We start from the raw sequence: 20,113 nt of genomic DNA, 5'->3' as shown, positions 1-20,113 counted from the left end.
GATGGTAAAGCCATGACGTTGTAGACAAGACATCGTGGTTTGTAAGTCCATGTGCGCCCTCTGGCGGGTTGGAGACAGAAGTAAGATGTCGTCCAAATATGCGAGAATCCGGATAGGTCGGGACCGCAGATCGGCCAGCAATGCATCCAGTACCTTCGTAAAGGTACGTGGGGCCGATGACAGGCCAAAGGGCATGGCCCTGTACTGGTAATGGACGTTGTGTAGACAGAATCGAAGAAATTGTCGATGGTACGGGTGTATGGGGATGTGCAGGTAGGCCTCCTTTAAATCCACTGAAGTAAGAAGGTCCCCTGCTCGAACAGAGGCCAGGATGGAGCGGAGGGAGGCCATCTTGAACCGTCGGTACAGAATATACTGGTTCAGACGTTTGAGGTTCAAAATGAGCCTGCAACCCCCGGAGGCCTTGGGTACAAGGAACACCCTTGAATAGAATCCCGTACCCCTGGAATTGTCCTGAACAGGTTCGATCGCCTGGATCTGTAAAAGGTGGAGAATTTCCTGATCTAACAGAGACCTCCTTGCGAAGTCTCTGGGGACCGGGCAGGCGGTAAAATGGTGTGGAGGGTCGTGTAGAAACTCGATCTTTAGCCCTTGCGAGATAGTGGCTAAGACCCAAGGGTCTGAGGTAGTAGCTCGCCATCTCTCGCTGAACTTTTGTAGCCTGCCCCCCAAAGGAATGCCGTCCAGACAGTCACTTGGCACGTCTGGCGTTCCGTTGTTGGTATCCCCGGTATGGCCGTCTGGTCTGGGAGAAACCTCTGCCTCGTTCCTGGGAATACGGTCGGTCATTCCTGTAGGATGTGGAGAAGGCACCCTGTGAGTAAGGTCTGGCCTGCTGTGAAGGGGCAGACCACGAGTCCCACCGAAAGGACTGCCTACGGGAGTACGGACCAGCTCTTCGGTCCTGGCGACGGAAGGACCTTGGGAGGACTTTTCTCTTATCTTTATCCTCCACTAGGACAGGATCCAGAGCCTCCCCGAACAATTTTGTGCCCTCAAAGGGAGCTGAAGACAAAGTCCACTTGGACTTGGCATCCACCTGCCAGTTTCTGAGCCAAAGCAGACGCCTTGACGAAATGGTGGAAGCCATAGCCCTGGAGGCAAATTTTGCGGCATGCAGAGTGGCATCCGTGGAAAATTCCGCAGTCGCGAGGAGCTTATTCAAGTCCTGCCGCAGTCGAGTCTCCTCAGGAGCCAGTCTCGCCTGAACCTCCTGAATCCACATAATGGATGCCCGGCTGAAGAAGGAGGCGGTGGAAGCTGCCCGAAGAGCCCAAGCGGCCATCTGGTGGGTCTTCTTGAGAAGAGTCTCCGCTCTCCTTTCATCCGGTTTCAAATTGTCCGCCGTCTCTGAAGGCACAACCGTGCGGGAAACCAAAGTGGCCACCGGCTTGTCCACAGGGGGAAACTGGAGTAACGTCTCCATGCTGTCATCAAAGGTATAAAACCTGCGTTCCAGGTTAGAAGGCCCTTGTGCCGCCGCCGGATGTTGCCACGGGCGCTTGACATTCTCGATGAAAATCTCCAGTGCAGGAACCTTGTCCGATTCCTTAGCGGGTTCCTTGCATAAAGCAGCCGAGGTGCGTGGCCCGTCTGATGGCTCCACTAGTGGCGTTGCTCCTGGCACATCTAAGGCTTGCTTTGCCTTGCGCAATAAAACTCTATACAAGGAGGGTTTAAAAAGTCCCGCCACTGCTGGCTGCTCTGGAACAGTGAATTCATCATCTGACAGGCCATCTCCATGGTCACTGTCTTCCTCAAAGTCAGTGTGGTCAATGGACATAGAACCCAACCCAGTCGGGGGCGGTGGTGCTGACCAGATGTCTCTGGGCTGGATAGGCTGAGAGGGAAAGGCATTGGCTCGTTGTGTTGCCGCAGCTATGCCCTGCGTATATGCATTGGCCACTATGTCCTGTATAGTAGGGGCAAAGGCCTGCCAAGCATCTGCATTGTCTCTAAGCCCCGCTGCCGTGGGGGTGAAGGTAGATGAAGGCACATAACATGGTGTCTGTAACTCCCCTTGAGGCAGTGCCTGGCTATGAGAGGATGAAGGCCTCTCAGGCCTTGCTGCAGATGGTGGCAATGGAGGAATGGCCTGCCTGTCAGGGGACCAGTCCCTCTCGGTTGCGGTGCCCTGGAGACCCATGGAAATAGTTGGAGGAAGAGGGTGGAAAGGGCCTATGGACAGTCCTCCTACGATGGGGGGGGACAAGGCCGCCTCCAAACGCTGCTCCAGGGCCTTGATCTTCCTCTCAGCCTCACGAAGAGAGGAGCTTGATTGGGAGGACTTGTTCCTAGGCTTGCTGGCCTTATCCTTCCCTTTGACCGGTGTCTGAACTGGCTGGGCCTGCTCCTCCCCACTGATAAGTTGGTCAGCCATATCTTATTTCGATATGGGGCAGCGTACTCACGATTAAATCACAACCACAAGGCAGGTCAAGACTGTGAACAGTAATAGAAAGCTCTCACTCGCATGTAAAAACATGCAGACAGGCTGAACAGCTAAACGAATTTTGATTGGCTGTTAGCCGCCCACGTGACCTTGTCAACTGTCTCTGGGCAGATTTAGAGCCCTGACAACTTGGCCAGCTGCCCAGTTCGCGCCAATTCAACGGCAAATTTTTGCTGCCTGGCATGAATCCAAAACACACAAAGATGGCGGTTTTGAGGGCTCACAGAATTTTTAGCCTCATAGGGCACCTCGCCAATCTAAAAAGGCGGGAACAGCAGTTTTAACTGTAATCGAGCCTTTGCGGCTCGCCAAGCCCTCAATCAGCTGTTCGGCGGCTGTAATGGCCGCCGCGACCTCATTCCCGGCCGGGAACCTCCGTTTCGCCGCGATCCGCCTCGTTGCGGCTTGAGAAGCCTCCCTCCGGCTTGAACAGCTGTTCGGCGGCTGCAATGGCCGCCGCGGCTTCAAACTCCGGCGTCTGAGGCTTCCGCCGCCCCCGACAATGGGGAGGGACGGACACCCCCCCATCTGGGGTGATTGGGCTGATTGGACCTTCAGGTCACAATGCTATATAATAAAAAAGCCCAGTTGCTCCTCGGTGGGCAGTACCCGCGAAGAGAAGAGGCCCCAAAAGGAGAAAAGGTGGGGGTGGTGCCCGTGGAGGGCAGAGACCCCATCAGAAGAAGTTGAACCTATATAAAGACAAAGGGAAAAAAATTACAAGGTTCAAGAAAAACAATTTTAATTACATTACATTACTTAATACTCAACCTAAAGGGAGAGAAAAAACTCATGTCCTTAACCTCGACTGAGTTTTTTAAAACTGGGTACTTGGGGCAGCAAGGGGGCGGTACCTAATTATTATATATTTATGTTAATTTGAAACTCAGTCCTACCAATAAGACTTGAGCTAAACCCATGCTGGACTCTCCTTCCAGGAGGCATGGGAGAAAGACCTAATACGAGTGTCAGTCATGAAAATCAAAATGAGTCCACTGAGGACAGGTGTCAAAAGGGAGATCTGTAACTGTGTCGTGTGAGGGACTGACACTTGAGATGCCAAATAGTTTGGATCAAAGTATTATTTGTCTGAACCAACTGCTCCTAGCTTGGGATGCTTGAGCATTATGCCCTTCAAAATAGCTTGCCACTTTCTGGTCTCTTTCAAAATAAAATAAGTGCCAGAAACAAGCTTCAGTGGGTTATCTCTTCCTTCCACCCACAGCAATCTTCTGAAAAGCATTTTATGACATCCAGCCAAATCTCTGCACAAAAATACATTGCAACCAAAATAAAACACAGACCAAGGGTGGCTATAAGAAAGATAACACAGACACTGAAGTTTTAAAAATCAAGATTGGATAAGATTTCTGATAAAATCAAAAGGGAACTGTGGAAAATCGCTATAATGAGGACTTCCCACCAAAACATAGGCTGACAGAATGTTCTGGAATGTTTCTTTGCAGAGGAACAAAGCCAAGCATGTGTTGATGCAACTGGGTGTTGTTGTTTTCCCAAAATTGCAGCCAGTTTCAAGGCTGAGTTGAGTAAGGCCGTTCACTGCAACCTGCAACCTGGCTAAGAATTCCTCCTATTCAGGTCTTCACTCTACCGCATTTTAACCTCCTTGGAGAACCCTCATAATTTGTGAGTTAACTTTTTCATCCCCACAGGGGAAACGCTTAGAATCCATTCAATTCTTGTCAGCCATGACAAGAACGTTTTACAGTAGAACCTCGACTTACGAATTTAATTGGTGCGGGAAGGAGGCTCGTAAGTCGAAAAGCTCGTATGACGAAACATTGTTTCCCATAGGAATCAATGGAAAAGCGATTAATGTGTGCAAGCCCAAAAATAAGAAACCGTCCGCCACCACCGAAGGAGGCTTGAGCCTCCCGATCCTCCCCGCCCCTTTGCCATGCATGTCATCCTGCATGCAGGATGCCATGTAGTCAGGAAGGTCATCCTGCTCCCCCCCCCAGCCAAAAACACAAAGGCTGCGGAGGGAGGGAGGGAAGCAGAGCGGGGCGGCAGGCGAGGCAACCGCCTCTCCGTTCGCCAAGCACGGCGGGGAAGGAGGGAGAGAGAAGCAGACGGGCAGCAGCCGCAGCGGAGGCCAAGTCTCGCTCCGGGCTGTGCCCCCTCCGAGCGCTCACCGCCTGTCCCTGTCAGCGGCCCAGCCACCTTCACCCGCCCGGACAACCGCCAGAGGGGCTCCTCCAGAGGGGCTCTTCCGGAGGGGTGCACGGGGAAGGGCTTGAGCCGCTGCCTTCTCCTTTCCCCGTGGGAGCGCCGCACCTCTTGTCTGCCCGGCCTGAGAGGCACGAAACCGGTGCTCATGCCGGGCGGCCCGCCTGGAACGCCAGCAATGCCGCCGGGCCGATTGCCGAGCGGGGGCGGGGCGCGGGAGGAGGTGAAGGCGCCGCTGCACCGGCCCCCTCAGGCCACTCCGTCTGGGATGGGGCTCCTCCGGAGGGACGCACGGGGGCTCCAGAGGAGCCCCATCCCGGGCGGAGCGGCCTGAGGTGCGGCGCTCCCACGGGGAAAGGAGAAGGCGGCGGCTCAAGCCCTTCCCCGTGCGCCCCTCCGGAGGAGCCCCTCTGGCGGTTGTCCGGGCGGGTGAAGGTGGCTGGGTCGCTGACAGGGACAGGCGGTGAGCGCTCGTATCCCGAATTTGGACTCGTAAGTAGAACAGAAATATCTCTCCCCTCCTAGCTCGCATCTCGAAATGCTCGTATATAGAGCAGCTCGTATGTCGAGGTTCTACTGTACTTCTAATGTTCAAAATGTTGGCACAAAACCTGCTAACTTGCAGACTTGCTCTGAGTAATCTGTTCACTCCACATTTGCTCTGGCAACAAAAGGGTAAAGAATTTGGTCTGTTCCATATAATGCTCCAAATGTTTTCCAGACAAGTTTGGATTAAATAATGGGACTCCATTTTCTTTTGCCCTTCGTGTCCTCTCCCACTAATACATTCAGGGGGGACTCAACATGGCATAATAACAGGTTGCCAGGGCAAAAGGACAGAATTGTGATGGGAAAGCTGCACGTTCCTGGCCAAAATTTAAGACCTTATGCTGTAAAACATGCTGGATGAGATGGTTTCTTACCTGCAGAGTAGCCGACCCTCAAACTCTCCTACTTCCTGGGGAGAGAATTTCACTTGAAGGGACTGAGATTTCCCAGGAGGGATCCTCCCACTGTTGGGCTCCATGAAGAATGGAGGGCGGGTGACCACTGGGAAGACGTAGGAAGATAAACTCTCCAGGAGGCTTCCCAGCTGGCTGAAGGGCCGGCTAGGCTGGGCCTTGATGGAAACAGTGGATGCTCTAGATGGGTCCCCTAGAGAAAGGAAGAGCTTATTGATCCCACATTTCTGCAAATACCTACTTTCTTTGGACTGACCTTCTGTTTGCTTCCCAAAATGGTTCCCTCCAGAAGTTCCCTGTAATATCCTCTAGGATATTAAACTGAGGAGACTCATCTATGACACAAGCATGTTCTTTTTTAAACTCACAGCAAACCACATCCCCTGCAATTGATATTCCAGAGCTGGTTCCCCCAGTTTCAGTCTCCTCCAGGGTTTTGATTTCTGTCCCTAGACAACAAACTCGTGGCTAAGAATTCTGGGAACTGAAGTCCAAATTTGTGATAGCCTCATCAGAGACAAAGTAAGGCACAAAGGGTGGTGGAAGATAATGCATAAACTGAGACAAAAGAGATGCCGCAAGATTCCTCAGGTCCTTGCAACAGGTGATTGTTAGAGAAGGAAGAGCAAGAGGAAAAGGGGCGGAGAAAGCCGTACCTTCTGGGCTCGTTGACAAAGGCTCAGCAGCAAAGTTGACAGCCTTCCCACCTTCTTCCATGACTACTTTCCAGGAATACTCCAGATGCACATTCCCCGTGTTGGACAGCTCCACCCTGAGAGGGCAAACAGAGCAGGGGTGGATGAGAAAGGAGACCCAAAGGAGGGGGCTGCAAAGAGGATGAAGGCAAAGGACAGCCAGATGCTTCTTGATCATAATATTTCGTTTGGTCTCATCTTACTCACGTGAACACCCTTGTTTGGAAAAGCAACGTGTCTCTGAAGTGCACAGCATCCGCCTCCATTTTATACTGGGCAAAGTCAGCGTTAGCACTCACTCGAAGCACCAGTTCCTGGCTAGCCTCCTCCACAATCATATGAGCAGGTTCTGGATCGGTCTCTATCACCTGCCCCAAAAGCAGAGGGGTCAGAGGCAGCCCAGAAGGCTGCAGGCAGAAGTCTCTTGTTTGACGGCTGCTCCAACCCAAGCGGAAAGAGGACGAGGCCAGGGAGAGCAACCACCAGGGGAGTCCTAGGAAGCCTGTGCTCTCTGCCCATGCCACGGTGGCTGTGAGGCAGTGGTCACCAGGGAAGAAGCGGGTGGCTCTCTTGTCGCTCCCTCCCTCCTTCCTTCCTTCCTTCCTTCCCTGCTATAGTAACTACGCAGCCCTTACGCTTAGCCTTTAGATAGGGTAGTAAGGGATAACAGAGATCACCAGGATTTTTACAGTAGCAGCAGCCCAGTAATGGTACTTTACATCTATGAAATTTGTGATAGCCAGGTGCTGAATGTGCTGAAGATGCACTACAGGCAGTGGATCGGAGGCAATGGGAATCTGGAGGGCTCGACAGAGGGCTGCCTCCCCAGGGATGGCCATATAGGAAGGGTGGTGGACACGACTCTTAGATTATGGTTTCTTACCTTCTTTTTTGCTGGACGTATACTTGTGATGCCTTTTGACACGTCCACCCATTTGACAGTATGCAAGCGATCATCCCAGTCCGGGACCTGGTCAGCCGGGCACTGGAAGGCAATTCTGGACACTTTGCACCGGAGCAACTGCTCCTTGAGTGTGGTGGGCAAGCTGGGTTTCAAAGCCAGAGTGATGTTTTTGGTGCACCTTGCATGGAGGTGGCCAACCTGGAGAGAAGCATATTCAAACGTTTGACACGGACGAAATTCTGAGAATCAAGGAAACATTCATCAGCATTCATTCACAGATACATCCACCTATCTGGAAGAGGCTTGCCTCGCACCTTGGAAAGGCTTCCTTACCTTGGAAGAGCTACCAGTGCTCCCAAGCTGTACTTCAAAAACAAACTATCTATATGGAAGAGTCAGGTGAGTGACATGACAAAAAGCCTGTCAAATCAGGAATCAGCTATGGAACACCAGAACTTCACTTGTTCTGATTCATGTTTTAACTGTAGCCTTCAGAGGCCACTCCCTCCCTCCCCAAATAGCCCCCCCCCACCATGCCACAGACCCCCCCTGAAGACCGAACATGGGAAGTCCCAGGCCTGCCAAAGTTAGGAGGGCTACGGGCCTACCTGTGGGGAGAACTGGCAGGGGCCCACGGCAGGCCATTCAAATCTCATCACGTCCGACTTGCTGTGATTTGTGACTGTGAACGCAGCCTGATACAGCTTCCCAATGTGGCAGTCTCCAAACTGGATGTGGTCCATTCTCACTGTTGTCGGAGAAGAAGGTGAACGGTCTGCACACACACATACACACAGCAGCCAAGCCACACCCACAGCCCTTCTCATCCCCTGTGGTGGCATGGCCAAGTGAGGTGGAAGGAGGGAAACTGCACCAAGGGCTCTGCTGACCTTGCCTCACCCTAGTCGCGCACCCCCCACCCTTCCTATCAAAGACGGCATCCAATTTGGCTAGTTCGTGAATTAAAGAGGGAGAAGGAAAGTGTCTATTTGATTGAGAGATAACGTCCAACATTCAGACTTCTTTTCTTCCAGGAGGAAGAAAATGGGTAGAAATGCCATGGCCAAACCTCTGAGTGAGGCTGGGTCTCCTGGTGGTGAAAGCCCTTTTTCTAGGCAAAAGAGGAGGAGTAAGTGATTCTCGCTGTCCTGTGAGCCTTTGCCACCTGCCTTCCATACCCTCTGCAGTTTCTCCAGCTGACTCACCGTCCCCTGTGTTCTCATCCAGTTGGCCCTCCATGTCCTCTGCATCCGTCTTGGCCGCTGGGCTATGAACATTATCTAGCGTGACTTTATCCTGGAAGCCTTCGCCAACCATCTGGATGCTGGTTTCTTCATACTGGTTGTCCACAATAGAGAGGTGGATCAGCCCTTCGATCCGCTGGACCGAGCTGGGCTGGAAAATCACATCCAACTCAGCTGTCTCCCCATTGTGCAGCACCATGGAGGCCGTGTGTGGCTTTCGGACTACAAAGAGGCAAAGAGTGAGTGTGAGTGCTAAAAGAGTGGAAACAGTTCCTGTGCACTGTAGCAGAGACCATTGTGGCTTGAAGACAGCTAGTGCTACACTCACACTCGGCCCTCATTCCCTCCTTCCCAGCCCAGAAGCTGTTGCCCCAGGCAGAGAGGCAACGTTTACCTCCGTCACTGGGCTCGCTCTCCTCGTTCTGAGAAGAGAGGTAAATGCACTGGGTGGTGGGCCTGGGCCTCAGGGTGAAGGCCCCAGTCTCATCAGACATATCCAGGTACAGCTACAAGAAGAGGGAACAAGGCGGACATAAACACCCTGAAATTGGACCCATGAAATTTAGCAAACATTTCATGACATAAAATTATCATAAAGCATTTTATGAACTAATACAAAACGTCATAAAATATTTCCTGTGCTGTACAATTCAACCTGGGCTACTTTCAAGGCAGAAACATATTCTCCAAATGTAAAAGCAAACAGCAAAAAACAGCAAAAGTGCAATTTATGGACTAGAAATTAAAAAAAAACCTTTTCCAACAGCGACCACAGCATGATAGGACTTCAGCTTCAATCTACACTATTGCAAGAATCACCTTAATAATGGGACATCCAAGTTCAACTTTTAAAAAACCAACTATGGATTCATAGACACCAACCTCTCAACTCTTGATTGGAAAACTCTATTCTCTAGCTGTATCACTGCTAATGATCTCTATAACATCTTCTTGCTCAAAGTCAAAAGAACTATCAGAATACATGTACCACTAATAACCACCATAACCAAGAAAAACAAACTGCCCATATCAATAAGGAAGCTGCAATAAAAAAAAATCCTGGCAAAAAAGCAAAACTATGTAGCCAACTTCAAAAACCGCTACAAAAATTATATGCCACCAAATAAAGATGGAATACTTCAAATATCGCAGCAAACAAGAGGAAAACCTTCTGCGCACCAAATCCAACCATGCCTTTTACAACTTCGTAAATAACAAACTCAAGGACTTGACACCCATCCCACCAATAAAAGGACCCAACCAAGAATGCTACTATGAAACAGGCAAAGCTAACCTCTTCAACATATTCTTTGGCTGATGCCTCAAATTGTACCACAAATACAACGATTTAACACAAATAGACTTCACTGAAGACAAGTTGAAAAAGCACTAGTGGCCTAAATAATGGCAACAAATAGATATTACAGAAGATAATGTTAGAAAAGCATTATACAACCTAAAACCATCTCTATCGGTCAGGCCTGATGGACTATGTGCATACTTCCTAAAAAAGCTCTCCACAGCCATAGCTGAACTACTAAGCATAATCTTTGAAAAATCCTTTAGGACCAGTTCCTTCCAAACCTATGGTCACTAGCCATGGTCAACCCCATCTTCAAAAAGGGAGATCCCAGTCTAGTAGAAAACTATAGACCGATCTCTCTATGCTGCTTCCCGTTGCAAAGTCATGGAATCAATCATAAACCAATCCATTAGCCTCCACCTAGAAATTAACAACCTACTCTCTAACTAACAATTTGGTTTCAGAAAAAAATTATCCTGTAACCTACACATCTCAATCAAGGTAAGGGCCATACGCACTCTAGAAAATGCCCAGAGATACTTTATGAGAAGAGCCCTCCTCTGCTCGCAACAGAATATCTTATGCAAATAGACTTGAAATCCTAGGCTTAGAAAGCTTAGAACTACAGTGATCCCCCGAGTTTCGCGATCTCGATCATTGCTAATCGCTATATCGCGATTTTTCCACCCGATGACATCACTCCCTTCCTTTCTCATCTTTCTTTCTCTCTCTCTTTATCTTGCTTCTTCCTCTCTCACACTCTCTTCCTACCTCTCTCATCTCCTTCTTTCATTCTCTCTCTTTCTCTATCTCTCCCCCTCTTGCTCTCGAGCGGCAAGCGAGCAGCCGGGTGGGCGGGTGAACGGGCAAGCGGCAAGCGGCAAGCGAGCAGCCAGGCGGGCGGGCAAACGGGCAAGCGGCAAGCGAGCAGCCGGGCGGGCGAACGGGCAAGCGGCAAGCGAGCAGCCGGGCAGGCGGGCGAACAGGCAAGCGGCAAGCGAGCGGGCGGGCGGGCGAACGGGCAAGCGGCAAGCGAGCGGGCGGGCGAGCAGGTGACGGGCAAGCGGCAAGCGATCTTGGGGTTTCCCCTTTGCCTTGGCCGCCCAACAGCTGATCTGCTCCGCAGCGCGGCAGCAGCGAGGAGCCGAAGATGGGGTTTCCCCGTTGCCTGGGCAACCGGGAAACCCCATCTTCGGCTCCTCGCTGCTGCCGCGCTGCGGAGCAGATCAGCTGTTGGGCGGTCTTCTCCGCCGCCCACACGCAAACTCCACCATCTGCGCATGTGCGGCCATGGAAAAAGGGGCGCGCATGCGCAGATGGTGTTTTTACTTCCGCACCACTACATCCCGAAATATCGATTATCGCGAGGGGTCTTGGAACGGAACCCTCGCGATAATCGGGGGATTACTGTATATCACCTTTTACGTGACTAAGCATAGCTTATAAAATCATCTGCTACAAAGTCTTTCCTGTCACCAACTACAGCTTCAACTACAACAATACACGAGCATACAACAGACACAAACTCAAAGTAAACCACTCCAAACTTGACTGTGGAAAATACAACTTCAACAACCGAGTAGTTAATGCCTGGAACTCACTACCTGACTCTGTAATTTCATCACCAAATCCCCAAAATTTTTCCCTTAGAGTGTCCACTGTTGGCCTCACCCGATTCCTAAGAGGCCAGTAAGGGGCATGCATAAGTGCACCAGTGTGCCTACCATCCCTGTCCTCATGGTTCCCTCTTATTAGTACCCATCTCCCGTACTGTATATAAACAGTGTTTTATCTATGTACGTATTGGTCAAGTACCAATACATACTTGACAAAATAAATTAAATAAATAAATAAATATCCCTGAATTTTTAGGACCTTTTCCTTTTCCACAGCTCTGATTTCAATTGGCAGCATGAAGGCTACCTCAGGAACACTGGATTTCCCAGTCTGTCTTCCCTTCAACTCGACACCCCCAATCTCAGTTGTCTGTCAGCTTGAAAACCTTTCAAGTTGCCATGAACAGGAGTGTGGGGGAGAACTAATGGAGCTGTTTAATTTCTCTAACTGAAACTATATTCCACATATGCTTTTTTACTGATTGTATTCTAGGACTAGGTTGCCGGAATCAGCAGGAGGTGTCTGGGTTTTACAGCCCGCCAACATGGTTCATTGGGGAATGTGAGTTCTGACAGGTCCAGGGAGGGGTGGGTAGACAAGGTCATGAGGCCCCTTAAATCACATGAAATTAGTTCTGACTCCATCGGAGTACTGCTGGAATGTCGTTCCTAATAAATGACTATATTTCTTTTGAAACCTGGCTCGTGGCTCATGAATTAATTAGGGCATCTTTCGGAAACTTCATACTGCCCTTGTTTTCTGATCCCTGGAAACAGGGTAGCTCTCAAAGGGGTGGAAGCAAGTGAGCAGCACTAATAGCTCAGCAAGGAAAGATGGCAGAGAGAACACTATTTGCCACAATGGTGCTCTAAGCATTCCCCCCTCAAGACCCCCTTGCCAGTCTCTGATTGCTCTTCGGAGCAATGGCCGCTACCTGGACTAAAAGGCTGCCGCTGTTCTTGAGGACAAGGGGGAGCACTTCCGTGTGACCTAAAAGGAGCTTTCTGAAGAGGAGGAGCGGGTTCCCCTTTTTATTGCGAAGAACGGGGCGCACAATGGTGATCTGAGGAAGGCTGCCATCTCCACTGACTTCAAAGGACAGAGCTCTTGATCTGGCAACCACACTGAAAGAAAAGAGAAAGCATTGTTCTTACCTGCAGATTAAGAAACATGCCCTCTTCAGCAGCCAATTGGGAATTACCTGGGCACTGCATCTACTGAAGCCTCAAAAATGCACTGGTAGTTTTGCATGGCCTGTGGTGAGAAGATCAGGGTTGCAAAGGCATGTGAATGACTGGCGATGGACATGCGCAGGGGATGGACCTCAAAGGTGTCGCTGATTCGGGCAGTGGACTGAGGAAACATCCATAGAGCAAGCAGAACTTCAGGAATTACCCCAGAGAAAGCTCTGAGTACCCCACCCGCCACCCACCACTCCACCCGTTACAGGCTATGGAGTTTGGCTGCAATATATTTCTACGAGCCATGTTGGCACAGTGGTTAGAATGCAGTACTGCAGTTAAATTTGCTGATTGCCGGCTGCCGACAGTTTGGCAGTTTCATCCTCACCGTCTCAAGGTTGACTCAGCCTTCCATCCTTCTGAGGGGGGTAAAATGAGGACCCAGATTGTTGAGGGCAATATGCTGACTCTGTAAACCGCTTAGAGAGTGCTGGAAAGCACTGTGAAGCCGTATATAAGTGCTATTGCTATTTGATGACTCAACTTGCCTGAAGGGGAATGGGCAACCTCCTCTTTCTGTCTAGTGTAAAAAAAGTCAGGAACAGCCGTGTGGGATCGGCCTTGCTAAATAATGACTTCCAGAGCAACTACCCATTCACAAGACAGGAGGGCACAAGCACTCGCCAAATTGCTGCATAACTAATATTCTTCCGAGCCTCCCATGAAACGGAATGGAACAATGTCAGAAAACGTGATGCAAACACTCTTTGTCCTTCTCTTACCTTGGCAGAAATGGGCTTTGTGGTCATGACAACATCACAGGGGATCCGGCCAGGGTTGCAGATCTTAAAGCGGGCTGTTGACTGTTGCCCAACCAGGACATTGTTAAAAAGAAACTTGTTCTCATCTGTTACAAACACCCCTTCGCAGCCTATAGTCGTCAGCACCTGGCTGAGGTTGCCACTGTTACAGATCCGATGCTCCTCGTAAATGATCCCTGGATTGTCAGTCACAAATCCTTGGGAAACCAACATGACAGCAACTCATAGAAACATAGAAGTCTGATGGCAGAAAATGACCTCATGGTCCATCTAGTCTGCCCTTATACTATTTTCTGTATTTTATCTTAGGATGGATATATGTTTATCCCAGGCGTGTTTAAATTCAGTTACTGTGGATTTATCTACCACATCTGCTGGAAGTTTGTTCCAAGGATCTACTACTCTTTCAGTAAAATAATATTTTCTCATGTTGCCTTTGATCTTTCCCCCAACTAACTTCAGATTGTGTCCCCTTGTTCTGGTGTTCACTTTCCTATTAAAAACACTTCCCTCCTGGACCTTATTTAACCCTTTAACATATTTAAATATTTTGATCATGTCCCTCTCAGGGACTTTGTCCTCATCACATGCACAACATCGCAGGAACTGCTAAAAGCAATTTCAGCAAGAATCCTGGCAATTATTCAGCATTCCCCAACCTCTTCTTCTAACTATCGCTCCTGCTTCCAGCCTAAAAACTGTGAGGTTGACTCTTGCACTACCCTCAAGGGTGCTAGAGAGAGATACTCCCCGGACCTGAAGGGTCTCTCCTGAGATGAGACAACTGAGATAAAAGTTGCATTGTCCTTCTCCTCCTCCCCTCTTTCTCCTCCCTGAGCAAGTGTAGAGTAGTTTATTTATTTATAGAATTATTTATTTATTTATTTATTTGATCTCTATGCTGCCCCATCCCATAGGACAGAGTGGAATAGAATAGAATAGGATCTGGAAGGAACCTTGGAGGTCTTCTAGTCCAGCCCCCTGCTCAAGCAAGAGAACCTAGGCCATTTCAGATAAATGACTGTCTAGTTTCTTCTTAAAAACCTCCAGTGATGAAGAGATCACAATTTCTGGAGGCAACTTCTGTTCCACTGGTTAATTGTCCTCACTGTTAGGAAGTTTCTTCCTAATTCCAGGTTGCTTCTCTTTTTGGTGAGCTTGACACCCCTGGACTAGAAGATCTCTAAGGTCCTATTTCTTTTTCTATTTATTTCTATTTTTATTTCTGTAAATAAATGCATTGTCCTTTAATCCTGTATCTGATAGAGTGATGATGATCCAAACAAATAGTGCTCTAGTAAATATGAATGTTATACAGGTTTACGCTCTCACAGCTGACAGTGATGAGGAGGATTTAGAGACATTCTATGAAGATATAAGCAGTGTATTGAAAACCCTAAAAAGTAATGAGGTCACAATACTCATGGGGGACCTCAATGCAAAAGTGGGAGAAGGAAGTGATGCCCCTGTAGCTGGAAACTTTGGCTTAGGAACCAAAAATGGTAGAGGTGGCAAATTTGTAGACTTCTGCAAGGAACATAGGCAATATGTGATGAATACTTTTTTAAAGTTACCAAAAAGATGCAACTACACTTGGAGATAACCAGCAGATACATGAAATAATATAGTAAGGAATCAAATTGACTATTTTACAATAAACAAAAGATTTAGAAACTCAGTAAAATCAGCACATACCCAGATGATCATAATCTACTACTTGCCGAAGTCCAGCTGAAACTAAAAAAGATGAAAAACCCAAATCCTCCTAAACCAAGAATCTTTTATCTTTCTCCATTAAACATGAAGATAAAAGAACTAGAAATTCATTTAAGAGAATCCAACAACCAAAATAATGAAGATATAGAAGTGAATTGGAATAAATTACTAGGTATGCATGCCACTTACTTTCTCAATATCAACCACTGCTGATCTTAAATGCAAACTAATGAATTCAAGAAGCATCATTAACAAAATACATGAACTCCTTCTCTTTCTAAAAACTGCTAAATTTGACATTATATTTATCTGTGAAACATGACTAAACGCATCCCTCCCTGACATTATCACAGTACGAGACTATCATGTTTACTGATCTGATCGTGAAATCCGTAGAGGAAGTGGAGTTGCAATGTTCTATAAGAAATCAATGAACTTAAACAAGGTGCAAGTTAAACATGAACTCAATCTTCCAGACGCTATCATCTGTGAACAGACCTTAAATACCATACTTGGCTTCCTACTATGTTATAGAACCCATGATTACAACATGTGAACAAGCTAACCTTACTACTGACGTGGGCAGCCTCCTACCCACATCCTCTTATATTTCTTGGTGACCTAAACCTACCACATATAGACTGGACCCTAAACAAATGTACAACTGAACTCATACATTCAGCCCTTTACAATGCTATTACCAGTCTAGGGCTAGATCAACAGACAATAGTAGACTCAACAATTGTCTTGATCTCATCTTTTGTAACAATTTACTCTTAATTTGCCGACTACAAATAAAAGAACCCTTTTCCAACAGTGACCATACCATGATTGACTTTTGTCTCAATATATGTCCTTACATCTCAATGATGGGATATCCAGCTACAACTTTTAAAAAGCCAACTATGATATCATAGACGCCGAACTCTCATCCCTTGATTGTCATACACTATTCTCTGGCTGTAATACTACCAAAGACTACTACTATATATTTTTACTCAAAATCCAAAGAGTCATTCAATTATATGTAGTACTAATAATCACCAAAATCAAGAAAAATTAATTAATTATAAAAATAAGGAAGCTCCAATCCCAAAAAAGATCTCTTCAATGAAAAAATAAAACAGGCTATGTTGCAAACTTTAAAAGTCACTACAAAGATATGTATCACCAAATAAAGACTGAATGCACCAATTATCACATCAATCAAGAAGTAAACCTTCTATGCACAAAGTCCACATGTGCCTTCTACAACTTCATAAACAACCAACTCAAAGACTCAAGATACATCCCACCCATTAATAATAATATACAGTGGTACCTCTACTTACAAACTTAATTCGTTCCATGACCAGGTTCTTAAGTAGAAAAGTTTGTAAGAAGAAGCAATTTTTCCCATAGGCATCAATGTAAAAGTAAATAATGTGTGCAATTGGGGAAACCACAAGGAGGGTGAAGGCCCTGTTTCCTCCCAGGAGATTCCTAGAGAGGCCCCACGGAGGCTTCTCCCTGCCTTTTCTGGTTACAGTTTCAGAGGCTCAAGTTTGTAAGTGGAAAATGGTTCTTGAGAAGAGGCAAAAAAATATTGAAAACCCAGTTCTTATCTAAAAAAGTTCATAAGTAGAAGCGTTCTTAGGCAGAGGTACCACTGTAATAATAACAACAGAGTTGAAAGGGACCTTGGAGGTCTTCTAGTCCAACCCCCTGGAAACCCTACAATACTTCAGACAAATGGTTATCCAATATCTTTAAAATTTCCAGTCTTGGAGCATTCACATCTTCTGGAGGCAAGCTGTTCCATTGATTAATTGTTCTAACTGCCAGGAAATTTCTCCTTAATTCTAAGTTGCTTCTCTCCTTGTTCAGCTTCCACTTATTGCTTCTTGTTCTACCCTCAGGTGCTTTAGAGAATAGGTTGACTTCTTCTTCTTTGTGGCAACCCCTGAGATATTGGAAGACTGCTATCCTGTCTCCCCTGGTCCTTCTTTTCGTTAAACTAGCCATGCCCAGTTCTTGCAACTGTTCTTTATATGTTTTAGCCTCTAGTCCCCTAATCATCTTTGTTGCTCTTCTCTGCAGTTTTTATAGAGTCTCAACATCCTTTTTGCACCGTGACAAGTTCACCATCACTGGTATAGGGTCTCCTGCTTGAGCAAGGAGTTGGAGTAGATGACCTACAAGGTCTAGTAATCTGTAATATCTTTCTAAACCAGGCCTTCATCTAAGGGACAATTACTTGTTTAATACCTCAGCTTGCTTCTCAGGAAAAATGAAACCCAACTTCCTGGTTCTGGTGTGTAAACCATGATCTGCGTCAGGAGTGGGCTGCTACCCGGATTTTTTTTGGGTGGTTGGGGGAATGCAGTGGGGTAGTGAGAAGGTCTGCTTACCTGGGATGCAGGATTCTGCAAGAAGAACATAGATGATGCCTCCGGGACAGTCTTCAGGGTCTCGGTCTGTGATGTCAACTACCAGGTATTCTTCACACTTCCCAGCAGGCTCAGCAAAGCAATCCAGCGTGATGACCTGATGGCCTCCTGCAGCAACGTTCCCAAACCCGGGAGACACAGTGAACATACCAGTTGAGAAGCGAGCCTGTGGGGAAAACAGGGATTGCTTTCTCTTAAACAACTGCTGGAGGATGACAGCTGTTCTCCAGCCACAACCACACACACAAACAAGTCTTCGAAGGAGCCCTGGAAATTCAGCAGTCCCAAGGGCCAGTAAATGCAGGGGAAAGTGACCTGGGGCAAAGTCTTTCCTTGATTCACACAGAAGCACCCCAAGTGTGGGGTCACAATTCCTGTGGTCCTCTCCACTGGTGCTGCACCTTCGGGATCATATGACCCCAGCCCCATTTCAAGGGCTGGAGGTCCTGGAGCAGTATGGAGAAAACTGGGTGGGAGAATCGTGCCCCAAATAAGGCAAGAACATTGCCTAATCAAGGCTGGCTATTTGGGGGAGGCAGAGATTCACTGGTTGGCATTGCTACAGAATGGATGTGGGAGAATGGAGCTCTGCGGAGCCCCATGAAACTCAGCCCATGCCTGCCTGCCAGGAGACCCTATGGGGTGGTGAAGAAAGGAGGGACACAGCTATTTCCTCACTTGATCTAAAGAAACCCTCCTGATTGGCAGCAGATGACAGCCAACTGGGGCAAGAAAATTATGAGCTGGAGCGGTTTGTGGACGGAGGATTGGAACTGGTGAGACAGCTTTCAACTGCTGTTTTAGAAATTTAAACCCAAATAAAAGAGTTCTTTTTTTAAAAAAAATAAAAGGCTCTTCAAAACACTAAGAAAGCAGCAATTTAGCACAGAGAAAGATTTAGACCCAAAAGTGAAACAAACTTTTAATGTAAGACTATGAAGCTTTAAAATATAGGAAACCTGAACTGGAAATTGTAATAGTGTGAAAAGTTGCTTAATTTGCAGATATGATTGTCTGATTACTGGATTATTCCCCTCCTCTTCCTCTTAATTTAATTTAATTTAATTAGACTTCTATGCCGTCCAATCCCATGGGACTCAGGGTGGCTTACAACAGTTAATAATACAACACAAAAATGTAGAAGACAAATTTAGATAATAAAAACAATAAAAAACCCATTATAAAACCCTCACAAATTATGGAGTCAAACACACATACATAGCAGTCAATCACCATTCCGCCATGCCTAGGTGTTAACATGCTGAAACATAGCGCGGGGGTGCCATCTACTGGTGAAATGTATTATACCAGTTCAGTGATGGCGAACCTATTTTCCCTTGGGTGCTAAAAGAGCGTGCACGTAGGCTATCGTGCATGTGTGAGTGACCACACCCAAAATTCAATGCCTGGGGAGGGTGAAAACAGCTTCCCCAGCTCTCTGGAGGCCCTCTGGAGGTTGGAAATGGCCTGTGTCCCAACTTCTGGTGGGCACAGGAGGCTCCAAAGGCTTCCCCGGATCTGGGGGAGGGTAAAAACGCCCTCCCCCATCCCCCTGGAGGCTTTCTGGAAGCCAAAAACATCCTCCCAGAGCCTCTGCACAAGCCAAAAATCAACTGGCCGGCACACACAATGCTTTGGAGGTGAGGCAATGGCTCAAATACCAACAGATATGGTTCCGTGTGCCACCTGTGGTACCCATGCCATAGGTTAACCACCACTGTACTAGTTTGTACATGGTGGGAAAAGACCTTGGCAAGCAAGATTGGTTGATAACAGAAGAAAAACAAGGAGGAGGAGAAAAATAGTAAAAAGCAAACAACATCTGGAAGGCTTCTTTATCTATTGGCGTTTTGGCTGCTTGGAAGTATTTAGTGAATTTTTTGAAGATTTTTAACGCAAGGTGGACTATAATTAATTAAAAAACAACCTTGAAACTGAACACTTGATTCTGTGGATTAAAGAGATTTGGGGAAATCTGGTGGGCCAATCTGGATTATTATCACCGGCTCAAGGTTGACTCAACCTTCCATCCTTCCAAGGTGGGTAAAATGAGGACCCGAATTGTGGGGGCAATACATGCAGACCCTGTATTCTGGCTCTGTTAAAAAGTGCTATTGCTAACATGTTATAAGCTGCCCTGAGTCTAAGGAGAAGGGCGGCATTAAAAAATTGAATGAATGAATGAATGAATGAATGAATGAATGAATGAATGAATAACACTATTCACACTGGGAGGTGAAAGAAGAAGGAAGGAGGATTAAGCAGGACTTTAATATTGAAATATTAAAATATTATTGATTTCAATTTATTCAGGAAGATATGACAAGGAGTCATAAGGAGATGATGGAACTGATGCAGTATACAGATGCGAGACTACAAAACACCCAGCAAATGACAATAAAATAAAATGCCCATGGAGCTGCTTATCCAGTTCTACAGAGGAATCACTGTGTCTGTCATCTGCACCTCTATAACTGTCACTCTACTAAACAAATAATTCCCTCAACACTTTCAACTTTTTACCAAGTCTGCCCTTCCAGTTCTAGTTTTTTCTCATCCTTTTCCTCCCACTTAGGAC

General features: G+C 47.2%; 1 protein-coding gene across 7 annotated transcripts in view; it reads right to left on the bottom strand.

Annotated features, from left to right (window-relative positions):
• Positions 1 to 20,113, bottom strand: part of HYDIN (HYDIN axonemal central pair apparatus protein) — a 164,195-nt gene that overhangs the window by 24,452 nt on the left and 119,630 nt on the right. For 5 of the 7 annotated variants that reach the window (XM_070760601.1, XM_070760603.1, XM_070760602.1 and 2 more), the window contains 11 exons: positions 17,497 to 17,701; positions 13,352 to 13,587; positions 12,590 to 12,741; positions 12,323 to 12,512; positions 8,863 to 8,974; positions 8,430 to 8,690; positions 7,833 to 7,972; positions 7,204 to 7,422; positions 6,528 to 6,688; positions 6,282 to 6,397; positions 5,587 to 5,818 (listed from right to left, as the gene is read on the bottom strand). In XM_070760601.1, coding sequence (XP_070616702.1) covers positions 5,587 to 5,818; positions 6,282 to 6,397; positions 6,528 to 6,688; positions 7,204 to 7,422; positions 7,833 to 7,972; positions 8,430 to 8,690; positions 8,863 to 8,974; positions 12,323 to 12,512; positions 12,590 to 12,741; positions 13,352 to 13,587; positions 17,497 to 17,701 — 2,024 coding nt within the window. Of the gene's footprint in view, positions 1 to 5,586; positions 5,819 to 6,281; positions 6,398 to 6,527; positions 6,689 to 7,203; positions 7,423 to 7,832; positions 7,973 to 8,429; positions 8,691 to 8,862; positions 8,975 to 12,322; positions 12,513 to 12,589; positions 12,742 to 13,351; positions 13,588 to 17,496; positions 17,702 to 20,113 lie in introns of those variants that run through there. The other 2 variants (XM_070760604.1, XM_070760607.1) reach the window with 2 other exon arrangements.

This window comes from Erythrolamprus reginae, chromosome 9 (assembly GCF_031021105.1).
Source record: "Erythrolamprus reginae isolate rEryReg1 chromosome 9, rEryReg1.hap1, whole genome shotgun sequence".
In the NCBI taxonomy this organism is placed as follows: domain Eukaryota; kingdom Metazoa; phylum Chordata; class Lepidosauria; order Squamata; family Dipsadidae; genus Erythrolamprus; species Erythrolamprus reginae.
The sequence above is the reverse complement of the archived record's forward strand: the minus strand, read 5'-3'. Positions and strand labels throughout refer to the sequence as shown.